The sequence below is a fragment of the Suncus etruscus genome, chromosome 14 (assembly GCF_024139225.1).
Source record: "Suncus etruscus isolate mSunEtr1 chromosome 14, mSunEtr1.pri.cur, whole genome shotgun sequence".
NCBI classification, from domain to species: Eukaryota; Metazoa; Chordata; class Mammalia; order Eulipotyphla; family Soricidae; genus Suncus; species Suncus etruscus.
In genome coordinates, this window is record NC_064861.1 from 27075744 (window position 1) to 27093112 (window position 17369).

Below are 17369 nucleotides of genomic sequence, written 5' to 3' on the forward strand. Positions count from 1 at the left end.
CTTTGGAATTCAAATTTTTGATGACTGTGGGCCAGAGTGATGGCACAGCAGTATGGCTTTTGCTTTGCACACAGACAATCCAAGACAGATCTGAGTTCGATTCCTGGCATCCCATATGGTCCCCCAAGCCTGCCAGGAGCAATATCTGAGCACAGAGCCAGGATTAACCCGAGCGCTGCCAGATATGGCCCAAACACCAAAAAAAAATTTTTTTTAATGACTAAATTGCCATCTCTCCAGGACATGTGATGCAAAAACTCTAAAAGAAAAATTCGATTAAATTTTTGTAATCTGCCAGGGCTGGAGAGATAGCATGGAGGTAGTGCGTTTGCCTTGCATGCAGGACAGTGGTTCGAATCCCGGCATCCTACATGGTCCCCCGAACCTGCCAGGAGCAATTTTTGAGCATAGAGCCAGGAGTAAACCCTGAGCAATGTCGGGTGTGACCCCCCCTCCAAAAAAAAATTCTAATCTACCTTAAATTTCCGAAGTCTATAAATCAACCTCGATTAAGTTCCCAATTGCACCATCACCTATTTCTCAGGGAGCTAGAATGTATTAGTAGTTGGCTTCAACCTGCTAGAAATGACAACAGGGAAGAGGAGATGGGTAGTAATACTAGGAGACAGACCAAATCAGATGGCTAGGAACTGCCAAAGCCAAAGCAGAAGCCTAGGCATTAGGGTTGACTGCAGGAAACAAATTATATTCAAAAGGCAAACAGCCTAGACCCGTCCTAGAGGAAGGGGCTGAAGTTAGGTTGTTTTCCCCCTGCTTTTCTGCCTTTCGTTGTGAAGAAGGGAAGAAGACACTAGAACACACAAGATTGCTTGGGAAAATGATTATTCTAATAAAACTTTATTTTTTTCAAACACAGCAACAGAGGCAGGACCTCATGTTTAACACACACAGACTTAATGATTTTTTTAATATAAAACAAAGTTTACGAAAATTTTTTTCCACTTTTTATAATCCCATTAGCACAGGGACTTTGGCAGCAGGTGGGAGTGAAGGGCAGCTGGAGCTGCCACTGGGCAGTCACCGGGCACAGGAGGAGAGCACCAGCCTGGGAGTGGCTTCACTCACACACGCAGGAATACTCACCTACTGGTCAGCCACACCACACACACAACACAGATGCAGATGTCTACCCAGCATCAACCACAGCCCTGTAGAGGTGTGCTCCACTCTGGGTAAGCCCAATATGAGAAAATCCAAATAGTCAAAACAGCTAAAGTAGAGGGGTGTTATTTGCTTTACAAAAGAAGCAATCACAGGCTGCTTTGAATGGTCAGCAGACCAAATGCACTGAAAAAAATAGCATTTGGTTTACACAGAACTGTTGAAACAGACCTACTGTGTAAAGCAGAATGAATCACTTCTTGAAAAGGCTTATCCCAGGGCCACAAATGCTTAGATCAGGAAGCAAGATGATAGTTCCAGCTTAACTTTACAGTCTTAAAAGTAATGGAATTCAAATACGATATCTATAGGCCGTCTCCCTAGGATGATCCCTAGGGCTGTGGAGAAGCCGGGGTAAGGCGGCAGTACTGCCCTCACTTCTTCAGCTTAGGGCCTATTGAGACCCTGATGGCATTGCCAGTGGCCTATTAGAAGCTGGCACAGCCAATCTGCAGCAGAGAGCACAGGGATGAGTATGCCCCAGGAGGAAAGAAGCTGGCACCAGGGAAATTATGGCCTAAAGAGGGAGAAGAGCCAGGGGAGGAATGAAACCAAGGATGGGCAACTCCTGGGCTCATAGTTTCCCTGGATTCTCCAGAGAGCCTCTCTGGCCCCTACAGACCCAGTAGCTCATTGGTAATACATAATAACTAGCAGGAGAGGAGAAGGGGAGAAGGGAAGCTTCTGGAAGGACAGAACCACTGAGGGCCAGAGGCTGAAGAAATGACCACCTCCTCTGGAGTGCAAGGAGGCCAAAACCTTGCAGATGCTCTTCTCCAACTGTGGGAGGCCCAGAAAATGCAAGTCAATTCAGCAGGAAGAAAAGACAGTTTTGGTCTTCTTCCATAACAAGGAATTGGGGTCCCTTGACAACCTAGAGGTTGAAGAAAAAAAATAACCTTCTAATAAATGGGAAGGTTTGGTCTAATTAATTTGATCGGGGTCTAACCAAAGCTGGACAAAGCCTCACAAGCTAGTGTGGCAGCAGATTCTGAATGCGGCTCCACCGATGCCAGCCCTCCCAAAGTTCCATCCCTGTGGCTTTTCGGACTAACTGCCCTGGCTCAAGTTGTGGATGACAAAGAAAAATTAAAAAAAAAAAAAAGGAAATTCAATCCAACAACAACAAACTCCCAGCTGCTTCCCACAGCCTTTGCTTTACATGTCCTCAGCCATCCCTCAGTGAGCCCCAACCTCCGTGAGGTCTCTCAGGGCCAATTAGAAGCAAATAAGCATTTCCTGGCAGGAGTGGAAGACAAGCAACCTAGGAAATGCTGATATGTCCTCCTTCCTCCTTCTCAAGCAGGTTAGGAAAATGGTTAGACCTGCAAGTTTTAAGGACAGGTTTCCCCCGAGCTAGCTTCCAAAGGGTAGTGCTGGCCTGAGTTTACTCAGACCTGCTAAGAGACTAGATACTTACCTATTCTTCTGCAGGTCAGCTCCATACACAGTGGGAACTAACACAGGGCCTTCCTTGGTTACTTTTGACCCCTGAAGGTCAGATGGTGGGTGAAAAAATGTCCAGTCAGGAAAGAGAAGAGGCACAGAGCCCTTCAAGCCTGTCTCAGTTGCCCAAATACACTTGCATCTATTTTAAAGAGGCAGGCTGCATAAAACCAAGGTAAAATCATGAGGAAAAAAAGAAGAGAGAGAAATAAAAGGGCAGTCCAGACTCAATGGGTAGAGTTCTCTCCAGCCCCCAACACTAAAGAGATCTTGTTTTTGAGAAAGCATGGGCCTAAGGAATGGGGTGACCATTCATTAAGGTCACAGCACTTAAAAGACCCTGCTGGACTCCAAAACAGAACCATTTGCAGAGCCAGTGGTACTTAGGGATTATAAGCCTGGCTCCAAAGCTACTTTAGAAAAGAACTTGGTGCCTTCCTCTTGACTCCTTGAACAAGCCTCCGAACTGTGAAAACCCAGGCTCCTAGGGGTGTCACGATGCTCTGCTGTTGAAGAGCAACTGCCTTCCTTCCCTAAGGCTACACAAGCATACCTTTCGCTGAGTCTACTCTCATGCGCACACACACACTCTCACGCAATTTCTCCAAGGAGGCTGAATGAGCCCCCCACCCTGGCCAAATTCTAAGACACAAGTGCCCTTTGAAGCAAAGGGGCTAGTGAAATTCCCCGAGCTGGGGCCGGCAGACCCCTTCCGTCCCTGCCCATTGCTCTGTCAGTGGCAGGGATACTCACACTCAGGGCCGCCATGGGAAGGGTTGTTCTGGGACTGTCCCTCCCGCCACCAGCTCTGTTTATCTTGTCCCGGCCAGTCTCTCGGCATGGTCGAGCTTCCTGGAGCGAGAAGATTTCCGGCTGCCCTGAGTCGGAGCCCTCCACTCACCCCCATTCCCAGGCTGGGCCCCCGGCCTTGGGGCCTTGACACTTGTTAGTAGCCATGAAAGAGTCAGTCCATGTGGCCCCAGGAAGTAGCCTCTCAGTTTTAGTTCTCCTCAATCAGGTTCAAGTCCAGGTCCCCAAAGTCTTGCTGGCACAGTGTCCGCTTGCTAATCGCCTGTCGCCCCCACCGCACAGTCCCTTCCTCCTCCTCTTCGCTTTCACTCAGCACCTGGGAGGAACCCCCAACGGGGCTGCAGGAAGCAGAGAGGGGTGGGGGGCTACAGGCCATGAACCATGGCGGAGAGATACTGCTGCCTTCCGGGGCTGTTTCTTGGAGAGAGACACCTCCTGAGTATGGTTTCTGTCAAACAAAAGACAAAGTTAAGCATACAAAGACATCACTACTTGCCCTAGCCTCCTGGTCCAATTCCCATGTGACTCTCTGATACTCTGGAAAACAGGAGTCCTAGGTTTTAAGGTGAGCTTGCAAATTCCCTAATAAAATTGTATCCTATTTTTTGAGGGGGGAAGGTGTTGAGCCACACCGGCTGTGCTCAGAGCTCACTCCTGATAGTGCTCAAGGGGTCCATGCAGTGCTGGGAATGGAACTTGGGTCAGCCGCATTGCATGTCAAGTGCCATACCTGCTATGCTATCTCTGACCTGCTTAATAGAATTTCAAAAATTTAGTGTATATGCACAGCACATTTAAGAGTCCAGGGGTAACAGTATTCACCTTGTAAGCAGCTAACTAGGTTGGATCCCTAGCACCAAATATGGTCCCGAGTCCAACCAGAAGTGATCCCCGAGAGCAGAGCCAGAAGTAAGCCTTGAGTACCTCCGGGTGTGACCCCCCCCAAACAAAGACAAAACAAAACAAAAAGAAGAGCCCAAAGTTTCTATCAGATTTTTATTTTGTTTTGTGCCAAAGCTAGCTGTGTTCAGGGCTTCCTCCTGGCTCTGCACTTAGGGAACACTTTTGGCTGGCTCTGGGAATCATATGGGTGCTAAGGCTTAAATCCAGATTAGCTGTATAAAAGACAAACACTGTGCTATTGCTTCAGTTCTGTTTCTATAAGATTTCATATTTAAAAACTATTTATAAAAAAATAAAAATAAATAAAAACTATTTATAAAAACCAGGGAAGAACAAATGACCAGTGTGCATGCCTTTGCATGTTAGAGGCCCAGGTTCAATTCCTGGCACTGTGTTTTCCTTTAAGCACCACTGGGAGAACCAGGCTGGAAGTAGCCCCTTAGTACCATCAGCATGGCAGAAAAAAACCAGAAAGATCAGTTATAGGTTCAACATGGGAAAGACCATCAAATGATTCTCTCAAATTATTCAATAAATGTGCTGGCTGACTAGAAGAATGACTAAACGGTCTTAAAAAGGTCCATGACCCTGTGGACAAGTACATATAACTGTTCTCATATTAGAAGTAAAAATTGTTGTTGAGCAAAGGAATGTAGTAGCAGTCCACTTCATTCAAGCCCTCACAGGGCTTTTGAAGCAATGAGGGTGCAAGTGGCAAGACCAGCCTTGAAGACAGGCAGAGCCAACAAAGAAGGTTCTCTCGTGGTTCATGCACCAAGGGGAAAGTACCTTTCAGGAGAGAATTTGGGATTCTAGTTGAAAGGCTTTTTTTTCTTTTTTGGTTGTTTGCTTACTTTTGACTTGGGGCTACACCTGGAGTACTCAGGGCTTACTCTTGGCTCTGTACTTAGAAATCATACCTGGCAGTGTTTAGGGGATCCTATGGGATACCAGGGATCAAACCCAGGTTGGTCACATTTAAGACAAGCACCCTACCTGCTGTACTATCACTGCAGCACCCCAGTTGGAAGGTTTAATATAGCTTTCGCTCAATTTTCTCTGGAATTCCTCATCCTAAGAAATTTCACAGGTCATGGGACTAGCTAACAACACCAGGACACTTTCAAGCCAAGCGGGTCGGGAGATAATCCTAGTGAAAGCCTCGACAGAAAGGAGTTCCTGAGGAGCCCTGCCAGGAGGGCTGGAGCCTGAGAGCAGCTCAAAAGTGAAAGGGGCTTTTAGAAAGTGGCTCAGTGGGGCAGTGCTCCTCTTTACAGGCACAAGACAGCTGAGTCAGACTGAAGGCTTCACACAGAGAACACAGAACAGAGAAACCCATCCTCAAGCCCTCCAAGCTTTCTTGTCCTGCTGCTCTCACCTGATTCATCTTGTCAAAGTCCAAGGAAGGCCGTAGCCGCCGGGGATCCTCCTCGTGGCGCCGCTTGACCCCAGCTTTGCGGGCATCCAGATCACAAGGCTGTGAGCGGCTTCGGGGAAGGTTGCGGAGGCCTCTAGGTCGCCAGGGCAGCTCTGGGGAGGACGCGGGGGAGCTCTGGGCGGAGGGCAAGAAGCGACTTGCCTGGGGGCCCAGGCTGGGCGAGAGGGAGAAGCGGCGCTGGGGCGGGCACGGCGACAGGGACTCGGCATCACTCTCCCAGGAGCCACTTTGGGGGGAGATGACACAGGGTCGAGAGGACTCTTGGGCCAGAGCCAGGCTGAAAAAAGGGGGGCTGTAGGGTCTATGGGGCGGGGCACATTGAGAAGAGGCACTGGGAGCTTGGAGGAACCTGAGGCTGGAGACCTGCTTTGGGGGGCTCTGGTGAGGCACCTGCGGCCCACCCCCTCCAGCACTGCCCCGGTGCTTGATGGGAGTCCACAGCTTGGAGGGGGCGGGCCGCCACACTGGCTGCCAGCGAGACAGGTCCACGGGCACTGAGAGTGAGCGGCAGTGCCTCTTGGAAGGAGGAGCAGGGGGCACAGGAAGCTTCTCTGGGTCTGGAGGTTCGGGGCTTAGGACTTGGGAGAGGGGCTGCTCCTGTGGGGAGCTTCCCCGGCTGGGAGGTCTGAGGTGCAGGCTCAAGCCTGAAGGGTGGTAGCTGAGGTTGAGGCTCTCCTGGAACTCGGCACAGGAACAGTGGGGCAGGCCTCTCCAGGAAGCACCTTCTGGAAGGCATTTGTAAGAAAAATATTAGCTTTATCAAATAGACTTTTCAAAGATCACGATGTGCCAAACAATGTTATGAGCACTCCATCTAAGGATTCTCCCAAACCTCGAAAGACAGGAACTGTCTCAGCCTCCCATGCCACCAGAGAGTCTAGTAATAAGCTTCCAACAAGCTAATAATGAAAGTAAGACACAAACCCAGGCATGTCTAAAACTAAACTTCGGTTGCTTTTTGTTATATGTGCCATACCCAAGAGTACTGGGGTACAGGGCCTCTCCTGGCAGAATTCAGTCTAGTGTGGGCCCAACAGTGCGCAGGACTGACACATGAAGGATTGATTGAATTCAAAGACTTGCTTTTTACCACTTGAGGTATCTTAACTCTCTGGGTTCTTGGTTTTTTTTTTTTTGTTTTTTTTTTTTGGTTTGTGGGTCACACCTGGCAGCACTCAGGGGCTACTCCTGGCTCTATGCTCAGAAATCGCTCCTGGCAGGCTCGGGGGACTATATGGAATGCCGGGATTCGAACCACTGTCGTTCTGCATGCAAGGCAAATGCACTACCTCCATGCTATCTCTCCGGCCCAAGGGTTCTTGTTTTCTATTTGTTTTGTTTGGGGGCCACACCTGATAATACTAGAGTGTTACTCTTGGGAAGCAGGTATTCAGGTGTCCCTCTCTATGGAGTGCAAGCGGCCTTGGTCATGCAAACTCTTAGTTATCTCTTCCCTGACTCCAAGTCTAGGTTTTGTTTGTTTTAGGGTCATATGGGCCATGCTCAGTGGTTACTCCTGACTCTTTAGCCAGGAATTACTCCTGGCAATTGGGAAGACCATATGGGATGCCAGGGATTGAACCAGGGTCGACTATGTGTAAGGCAAGCACTTCACCTAGTGTGCTATCACTCCAACTCCCAGAATTTTTTTGTTTTTTGTTTTTGGGCCATACTCGGTGGTGCTCAGGGGTTACTCCTGGATCTACTTAGAAGTCACTCCTGGCAGGCTCAGGGGACCATATGGAATGCCGGTATTTGAACCGGGGTTCATCCTGTGTTGGTTGGAGCGCATGTTGGCATGTGTTGGCTGAGTGCAAACACCTTCTGCTGTGCTATCGCTCTGGCCCCTTTTTCGGTTTTGTTCCATTTTGGTTTCTGGGCCACATCCAGCAACACTCAAGGGTCACTCTTGGTTCTGCACTCAGAAATCACTCTGGCACACCTGGGGACCATATGGGATATTGGGGACTAAACCCAGGTTGGCCGCATCCAAGGCAAATGTTGTGCTATCGCTCAGGCCCCAGGACTAGTTGTTTTTTTTTTTTTGGGGGGGGGGGCACACCGACACTCAGGGGTTACTCCTGGCTATGCGCTCAGAAATCTCTCCTGGCTTGGGGACAATATGGGACACCGGGGAATCGAACCTCTATCCTAGGCTAGTGCCGGCTAATGCCTTACCGCTCCATGCCACGGCTCTGGCCCCAGGACTAGATTTTAACCATTATATTATTCTCACTGGAAACTGAATATATACTCTCAACTACTGTCTGCCACACCTCTCTCACAAGAAACAGATGTTGTTGTACCTGCTCAGCCCTCAATGCACTCCAACTAGCCTGACTTTCTTTCCTGAGATCCTCAGTCCTGGGTCATTCTCTCTTTCCCTTAGCCTTTCTCCCTATCAGTTAACAACATCAAGAAGGAACTGGGACTGCCTAAGAGTAAGGTGTATCAGAAGGTAAAGAAGGTAAAGAGATCAAGCAAACTGGTTGAGAAAAGCCTTGGATGGTGACCCCCTGGTCGGGAAATGTTAAGACTATACTGCTGGGGGCTGAATCTAAGGTGCTTGACTTGTACACAACCAACCCAGATTCAATCCCCAGCATCTCATATGGTCCCTGGAGCCACTGCTTGGTGTGGTCAAATATTTAAAAAAAAAAAAAAAGGCGGGGCTGGAGAGATAGCATGGAGGTAAGGCGTTTGCCTTTCATGCAGGAGGTCATCGGTTCGAATCCCAGCGTCCCATATGGTCCCCCGTGCCTGCCCGGAGCAATATCTGAGCCTGGAGCCAGGAATTACCCCTGAGCACTGCTAGGTGTGACCCAAAAACCACCAAAAAAAAAAAAAAAAAAAAAAAAGGGCAAAATCTGCTAAGATTTGTTATTTTTTGGGGGGGCCACACCCCGCAGTGCTCAGGGGTTACTCCTGGCTATCTGCTTAGAAATAGCTCCTGGCGGGGCTGGAGAGATAGCATGGAGGTAAGGCGTTTGCCTTTCATGCAGGAGGTCATCGGTTCGAATCCAGGTACCCCATATGGTCCCCCATGCCTGCCAGAAGCAATTTCTGAGCCGGGAGCCAGGAATAACCCCTGAGCACTGCCGGGTGGTGACCCACAAAAAAAAAAAAAAAAAAAAAAAAAAAAAAAGGGGCCGGGCGGTGGCGCTGGAGGTAAGGTGCCTGCCTTACCTGTGCTAGCCTAGGAGACGGACCGCGGTTCGATCCCCCGGCGTCCCATATGGTCCCCCAAGCCAGGAGTGACTTCTGAGCGCATAGCCAGGAGTAACCCCTGAGCGTCACCGGGTGTGGCCCTAAAAACCAAAAAAAAAAAAAAAAAAAAAAAAAAAAAAAAAAAAAAAAAAAAGAAATAGCTCCTGGCAGGCACGGGGACCTTATGGGACGCCGGGATTGGAACCAACCACCTTAGGTCCTGGATCAGCTGCTTGTAAGGCAAACACCGCTGTACTATCTCTCTGGCCCCGCTGCTAAGACTTTCTTTTTTTTTTTTTTTTTTTGGTGTCTGACTATTCACAAACATTGATTCCCTTCCCAAGGCTTAAATTCAGTTTAGTAAACCAAGAGTGGAGAAGACAAAAGATGGAATGGGATGGTCCTCCCTTACTGCATTCTAACTAAAACTCTCCTTTTGAGAGGTAGTTCCTTAGGGTACCAGGGACTTTAATCCAAGATCCTTTGGCTAGGGCAAGCTAGATATTTAGAGCAAATGATATAAAAAGACAGAATTAATAATGGAGAAAACTCAGAACTCTTTGCTTTTTGTTTTTAGGTCACACTCGGTGGTGCTCAGGGGTTACTCCTGGCTCTACACTCAGTTGTTTCTGGCAGGCTCGAGGGACCATATGGGATGCCGGGAATCGAACCTATGTCTGTCTGGGGTTGGCCGCGTGCAAGGCAAATGCCCTACCACTATGCTATTGCTCCGACTCCTTGTTTGCTTTTTAGGGGTTTGGGGACCACACTTTGTGGTGCTCAGGGGACCATATGTGGTTCTACATGTAGAGGATATGGTCTACACGTAAGGGATATACTTTAGCTTCAAGTCACATGCCCCAGTCAACAATTGACTTTATTGGTCTTTTGGACTACATTCAGCTGTGCTCAAGATTTACTCCTAAATCTACACTCGGGGATCACTCTTGGCAGGGGGGTCAGGGACCCTATGGGATGCTGGAAACCATACCTGGTTGGCTGCATACAGGCAAGTACCTTACCTGCTGTACTAGCTATCCAGCCTCCACAATAAACATTTTAATAGCTTTGTCTATTATCCTCCATGAGGTCACAGACCATATGCCATGTTCTGTACTTAACAGTATCTGATCTCAGCAAACATTTAATAAACCAGATTCTTATCTGAGTATACTGCCAACACTTTGTTTGCCAGGTACCCCAGAAAAAAAAAGCAGGGTTAGAGTGATAGCACAGAGGGTAAGGCATTTGCCTTCTACATGGCTGACAAGGGTTTGATCCCTGGCATCCCATGCTTCGCTCAACCTATCAGAAGTATTACCCAAATGTAGAGCCAAGAGTAACCCTTTAGCATCACTGGGTGTGGCCCCCCAGAAACAAACACAAGGCAGTGCTCTGACTATTCACAAGTAATGGCTCCATGTAAATGCTGCATTGATATTTTAGACCCTTTGACTAAATAATTTATAAGAATTTACACCCCAGATATAGTTCTAAATGTGCAAAATGATTCATGCAATAAGGATAATCTCAGAACTACAGAGATAGTATAGCAGGTTAAAGACTTGTCTTGCAATATGGTATCCTGGTTTGATTTCTAAAGCCATATATGGCCCCACAGCACCACTAGGACTATTCAACATAGAGTTAGGAGTAAGTCCTGACCATAGCCAGTTGTAATTCCTTAGTGCAGAGACAGGAGTAAACCCTAAAAACCACCATGTATGGCCCCCAAACCAAGATATATACATAAATATGTATGTATGTATGTATGTATGTGTATATACACATATATATACACACACTGTGAATCTATTCACAGTCCAAAAAATTGATTATAGGGGCTGGAGCAATCACACACTGGTAGGGCGTTTGTCTTGCATGCGGCCAAACTGAGACGGACCCCAGTTCGATTCCCAACATCCCATATGGTCCCTTGAGCCTGCCAGGAGTGACTTCTGAGTTCAGAGCCAGGAGTAACCCGAGTGCTGCCAGGTGTGGACCAAAAATAAAATACAAAAGAAAAATGTTTATTGCAAAAATACCCATAAGGGGAGGTAGAGAAACAGTACAATAGATAAGGTGCCTGCCTAGCATGCATCTGACCCCAGTGACCTCCCCAGAACTATATATGGTCCCCTGAGAATGACCAGGAGTGATCCCTGAGCACACAGTTGGTAATAAGACTTGAATACCATCAGATGTGGCTCAAAAACCACATAGAAAGTTCCCACAAGGAGCTAGGGAGATAGCTCAAAGGTTAGTGTGCATGACCTGTATGTATGCAAGAGGGTTGGGGTTTGACCCCCCCCAGCAACTACATGTTCTTCCAAGTACTACCAGGATTGATCCCTGAGCACTGTCAGGTGTGGTCTAAGCCCCTGAACTAGGCCTCTCCCCCCCCCCCCCCCAAATAGGCCCTACATGGCTACACTAGAAACAAATTCCAGTATCAATCTCAGTGGCCCTGGCAAAATAAGCTAAGGAGGCAGAAGGGCTGTTCTGTCACTGGAAACCAAATAAATGTGTGGATGGAGGCAGAAGACATACACAGACACAGTGTCTTACCAGACACAAGCTGGAAAGGGTTCCCAAGGTTGGAGATGTCTGCATGATCAGGCAAAGGCTACGAGAGAGAGAAGATCCATGATTCAGGCTCAGAACACAGTTTCTAGGAAACCCTTTTCAGCTCACCCCTACAATCCTGGGGCTAGAGGGCATGTCAGGGACTCCTACGTGCTCACTTTTTCTTCTTGTCTTCCCAAAGTTAGCGAGTGAAATAATCCAAATCTTCCAACAGCTCGCACCCTTCTCCACCCAAGGGTGTCCCTTTCTCAATCAGTGGATTGATTCCTGCCCCCTTCCTTTTGGGCTGGGTTTTTAAGCCATGAGTGGGCTCTTCCGGTACAAACACCCTGGAACTTACACGGCACAGGACCAGGGTGAAGGAATAGTATCAAACAGCCTCAGAAAAAAGGGGGAGGGGGTTCGTGGAGAAGCAGGAAGACTGGTCTTTTACCAGACTGATGCTGAAGCGTGTGCATTTCAGCTCATCCAGAGTCTGCTTCTGTAGCTGCTCAGTGATCAGGGTTATCATGATTCTCCCCGGGATCTGACTTGCACACTTTGGAGCAAATGATGGATGTCTTCCCTGTGGTTCTTCCAGACCTCACTCGTGAGCCGTCTTCTGCCACTGCAGCACCATTCTAGCACCATTGGGACTTCCCTCTCCAGTCATGCCTGCTGAGTCTGCCAATTACAGAGGGACCAGGCCCAAGTGATATTAGAGATGTACCTGGTCCAAAGATGAAAAATGCACGGCACACATACCACAACATCCCTATTCCAGACCTCTGGCAGACATTCATTGATCCAGCTCTTTCCTGCTAGGCCCTAAACAGAGTCTCAGAAACATTCTGGACTTGGCACTCCACAAATCCAATAAAGTGCAATGGAGTTGGCAGGCAAGTTGAAACCTATTTGCTGTTCCTAACCTGGTTCAGACTCTGCTCAGACTACCCAGAATACTCGTGCCACTTGGTAAACAGCTCGCGCGAAGAGAAGGATGCCCAAACGGTTACTTCATCTTGATTAGACCAATATTTTCTTTATCTTCCAATCAGAAGCAAAAAAGAGGTAACCTCTTCCTAAAATACACAGAACTGGGAGGAACAGTGGCGGTAGAATGCTTTCCTGCTTCGGGTCAGAGTAAGCGGTTTGATATTCTCCTTTAGCCTGAACAGCCGGCATATTATTGTTTTCCAACACCTACTGTATACTTGTATAATACAGAAAGGGGATAAAGAAATATATTACCAGAGTAACTCCGATTACTTTTCAATTCTACAAATGTTAACAACTCTATGACTTCATTCAACTATACTTTTCGACTGAACTGACTCAATCAGCTCAGATGTAATTAATCCAGACTCTTACGGTCAGTCTGGGTAGAGGCAAACTACTTCTACCGGTAAAAGCATTTCAAAAGTCGTTATACAACAATACTAGCTAACCCAGTGTCTCAATAACGTCCTGCCTTTCTCCACAAGTGATGAGCAGGAAAATGACCTGTAGGATGTAACAGAGTAGGTGTAACCGCATTTTCTAGTGGAGAGAACTATCAGGAAATTGAAATCTTGATCCAATTTGCTATTAATTTTGGGAAGTTCTTTCCTTCTTTTTTGGGGGGGAAGTTATTTCTTATTTAACCTTTTGTGGCTTCAGTTTATCTATCTGTAAAACAGACAGAAGGACTTCTTAATCTGTTCCAGGGGCACTATACTACAAAACGCCAAGATGTAAAAAAAAAAAACCAAAACATCCAACTTTGGTCTGTACAAATGACAAGTCCACATAATCTGCCCTTCCATACCCCTCCTTTTCTTTTGCTCTACAGAACTTCAGAATGCCAAAAATGATATCATTAGGATGAAGAAAGCAACTGCGTTTATCTGTTTGGCTGGAAGCCAACCTCCCTCACCTGAATACCAAGAGAAGCCCAAGAGGGCTCTTCCTGTGACCTTAGGGGTTGATCAACCTCTACTTTGGCGAAGGACTTAAATCATCTCTACCACATTCCCACCTCCGAGAAGGAGGCCTCCAAGAAGAGCAAAGAAAAATACAGCGGGATGTACTTTGGAAGAAAGGTGTGGGGAGAAGCCAATCATCATTATAGCTAACTATCATTTTCATGCCTAATTACTATTACCACCCTGAACAAAGTTTTCAGCTTCCTGAGTGCTCTCTTCAGCTGCTTCCCCTCTAGGTTCTTGTGGGAGAAGTTGGAGCTCATATCACTTCTGCTCTTGGTTTCTTAACTGCCCTCTCAAACACCAACCAGAAAGGGAACCTAATTGCAGGCTTTTTACCAGAGAGACCCCAGGCCTGAGCCAGGCCTGCCAGGAGGAGGAGGAGGAAGAGGAGGAGGAGAGTGAAGTAAACTCGTTTCAAGCTTTCCATGAGGCATTTGGCCAAAGAACAACTCGCAGCCCTCTCTGGGATCAAGTGAAGAGAGGGATTTTGTGTTTTTCTGCATTTTAATTGTTGGGATGTGGCCACACAGGGCGGTAATTGGAACAATGCAACTACTACCCCGCAACTGATACTCTCAGTCTGAGTTTCCCAAAACAGGCCAGGCAAAGAGGGGGAACAGAACGGAAGCCATAAGGAATCAAACCAGGACACAAAAGAAGGCGAACCAGCTCCGCGAGGGGCCTCCTCTTTCTCAGGCAGGCATTGAAAAAACTGCAAAAAGCTCTCCCTTGCCGCCTTCCTTTCCCTTCCATTTTGTCTATCTGAGGGCAGAGGCGGCTCGGAACACTCAGGAAACAAGTTAAAACTTCTCAGCTTCACCACTGGCACTGGGGCCAACACTTCACAGAGCAGCAGGCCGCTAGGCCCTCTCCACAGCCCTTACCAGGCCCGAACTCTCAGGCAATGCTTCCCTCTCTCATTCTCAGACACCCCCCCCCCAAAAGAAAGACACCCCTACCCCAGCCCCATCCATCTCCTACTGGATGGCACAACCCCCTGCCTGCCTGACACCCGATTTCAGGGATGCTGACTTGGTGGTGTTGCATGCAACCTGGAAAACCTAGAATCAAGTCAGGCCAAAAGGGGAAAGAAGAGTCCCAAAGCCCCCCAACCTCCTCTCGGGGGACCTTCCCTCCGGGTCCCAGCAACTACCCCTTGGGGGAGACTGAAAGGAAAACAAGAGGGAAGCAGGGAGAGAGATTCGGGCACAGGTAAAGGAAGGGGGGGGGGGATCTGTCTGCCTCCTCCTCCTCCATATGGCTCTGGTGGGTGGGGGGAAGGGGAGAGGGGTGACAAGTTGCGAGCACCCCTCCCCGCACCCCGATGAAGGAACCAGAGGCGCCCCCCCAAATCCTCCCCCTCTCCCTCGGCAGCTAGCTCTGCCAGTGCCCACGGGGTGGGGCATGGGGCATCCGCTGGCCCCATCCGCGGCGGGGGAGGGGAGCCCGCAAGGCCGGGCCAGGGGTTGAGGGGAGCTGCTGTCGCTTAAGGCTACTCAGTTTGCAACCTCGGGCTGCAGAGGGGTGCAGGGGGCGATGGATGGATGAAGAGGGTCCGAGCCTGGGCACCCCGCCGCCCCCTCCCCCACCGCGCCCGGGGCTCCCCGAGCGCGGCCGAGGCCCAGGCCCAAGCGCGGGCTGGAGGAGGGGAGCCCCGGGAGGGGGAGAGGGCCCCCCCGCTACCTGCCCTGCCCTGCAATCCGAGGGCCACCTACCGCCGCTCTGCCAGCCAGCTCCCAGGGCCGCGGCCGGAGCAGCATTGAGCTCTCTCTTCGCCCCACGGTGCCCTTAAAAGGCGCCAGCGCCAACCAACAGGCCCCGGAGGAGCGCGGGGGGGGGGGGCAGCCGGGCTTCGTGGGGCGCCCCACCTGCAAGGCCCGGCGAGCCTCCACCCCTCGGCGCCTGAGCAATCCGACCCGATCTCGAAAGGCGCCTGCTGCAACGAAGAGGCCCCGCCGCTCGGCTTTAGGGGCGCGGGTGGGCGCCTCCCAGGCCCGGGCCCCCCCTATCTGCGGCGGGAGGTGGTACAGGCCCAGCTGGAGGCACCGCGCGAGCGGCGCGGGGGAGGCCGGGCCCGGGCCAGGTAAACAAAGCCGAGGCCCCGGCCCGCGCTCCCGGCGCGCTGCCCTCCCGGCGCAGCTCCCCTTCCTCGCACGGTGCACCCCGCGCCGTACAATTCGCCGGGGCTGCTCGCGGCTCACCTGCGGATGTCCGCTCCTGCCCGGGGCCGCCGTCTCGCCGGAGGAATCCCCCTGCCCCAGCAGAGAACCCGTCCTCGCCGCAAAGGCGTCTGGGCAATGTAGTCCGCGCTGCGATTCGGGCCTACTCGGGGCCCCCCAGGAGCTGCCTTCCCCCAGGCCAGCGGGGCCCAGCTCGCTCCAAGCCTCGCTCCAAGCCACCCCGGGACTCACTCCGGTTGCAGGACCTTTGCCACCGGGTCCTGAAACGAGCCGTGACCCGCTCCCCCTCGAATCCCTAGCCCAATTGGAGCGGGCCCAGGGCCGTGCACTACTCCTTCCTCTTTCCCTCTAGCCCCCCCCAAGCAGGATGAGGTAATGGGGTTGTGATCATGACATCATAGGCGGGTCAATCGCTGGCGTGCGGGCGGGGGGGAGGACGGTGGGTTCAGCTGGACCACTTTGCTCAACAGGGAGGGAGGGATGGAGGAAGAGAGGGCATAGGCAGGTGATGGATGGTATGGAAGGGAGGGAAAACCATCCTTCATCTCTCCATCGCTCCCACCCATCTTTGCATCTGCGTCCAGGTTTAAATTCTTTTTTTGGGAGGGACTGTCAGGAGGTGAGGACGTTGGGGAGATGATTTGATGGGTTCTAACTCTTATGTAAATAGACAATCTGGATTCTCCTCCTTCGAGGTTCAGAGAGCATGGCAAGAAGATGGGAAAGGGGAGGTTTGCAACAACGCCTTCCTGCTGGGATCTTTTGGTAGGGCCCAGTTCTAGTTTTTAGGATTTTTTTTTTTACATCAATTAGTAGGAGTAATCTGAGCAACCTTAATTATGATACTTAACAACAAGTGCCCTGAAGCATTATCAATTTCCTTTAAAGACTTTGTGCCCCACTCAAGTTCAGGACACGAAGATAACTGGGACCTGCTGGAAAGAAGAGATGGGGAGGGGGTGTCTTCCTTCAGTGGAAGGGAGGGCAGGAGGCAGAAGTTTATAGGCAAATTGGAAAATTGGAAAGTGAAATACTTATCAAGAAACTGGAGTGAGGAGTGATACAGTGTACATTTCCTTGTCCTACATAATTCCTTTGGGAAAAAGAAAAGGAACACACGTAGGACCTCTGAAATATAGAGAGCTGGTTTCCCATGAAGAGCTTTGGAGCATTGTAGTAGCATCAGAATATTGATTTGAGGTCATATACAGCAATGTTGAGGGGCTACTCCCAGCTGAGTGCTCCTGGAATTGTTCCCAGTGGTGCTCAGGGGTCCATACACTACAGGGATCGAACATGGGGTTCCTGAATGCTCCATTTCTTTGAATCATCTCCACCTCCTCCATAACTTTAAATCTGTATTCCTATTTTTACTATCAAATGAGAAACTTGACAGATGCAGTGCTGCTGCAGAGTTAGATGATGACCGATATTATGGTCAAAGATTTCTTTGGGTTTGTTTGGGGTTTGTTGTTGATTTTTTTTTTTTTTTGGTTTTTTGTTTGTATTTGGGTCACATCAAGCAGAACTCAGGGCTTTCTCCTGACTTCACTCCAGTCACTCATGGTGGAACTTGGGGAACCATAAAGTAAGGCTCAAACCTAGGTTGAATGTACAAAAATAAGTGTCTTAATCTCTGTAATATCTCTTCCACGCAAAGCTAAATTATAT

The 17369-nt window shown here is 49.6% G+C and overlaps 1 protein-coding gene across 4 annotated transcripts; it reads right to left on the reverse strand.

Annotated features, from left to right (window-relative positions):
* Nucleotides 1-826: 826 nt before the first annotated feature.
* Nucleotides 827-15809, reverse strand: FAM53C (family with sequence similarity 53 member C). Of its 4 annotated transcripts, none has more exons than XM_049786019.1 (5): nt 15720-15809; nt 12006-12235; nt 11555-11612; nt 5720-6504; nt 827-3886 (listed from the first exon to the last, which is right to left on the reverse strand). In XM_049786019.1, the coding sequence occupies exons 2-5, from the start codon at nt 12081-12083 to the stop codon at nt 3629-3631; spliced, it is 1179 nt and encodes a 392-aa protein (XP_049641976.1). In that variant the 5' UTR covers nt 12084-12235; nt 15720-15809; the 3' UTR covers nt 827-3628. The 4 variants fall into 4 exon arrangements, with proteins under 4 accessions (XP_049641976.1, XP_049641977.1, XP_049641979.1 ...); XM_049786020.1 differs by lacking the exon at nt 15720-15809 and adding an exon at nt 15234-15306; XM_049786022.1 differs by lacking the exons at nt 12006-12235; nt 15720-15809 and adding an exon at nt 15234-15392.
* Nucleotides 15810-17369: the final 1560 nt, after the last annotated feature.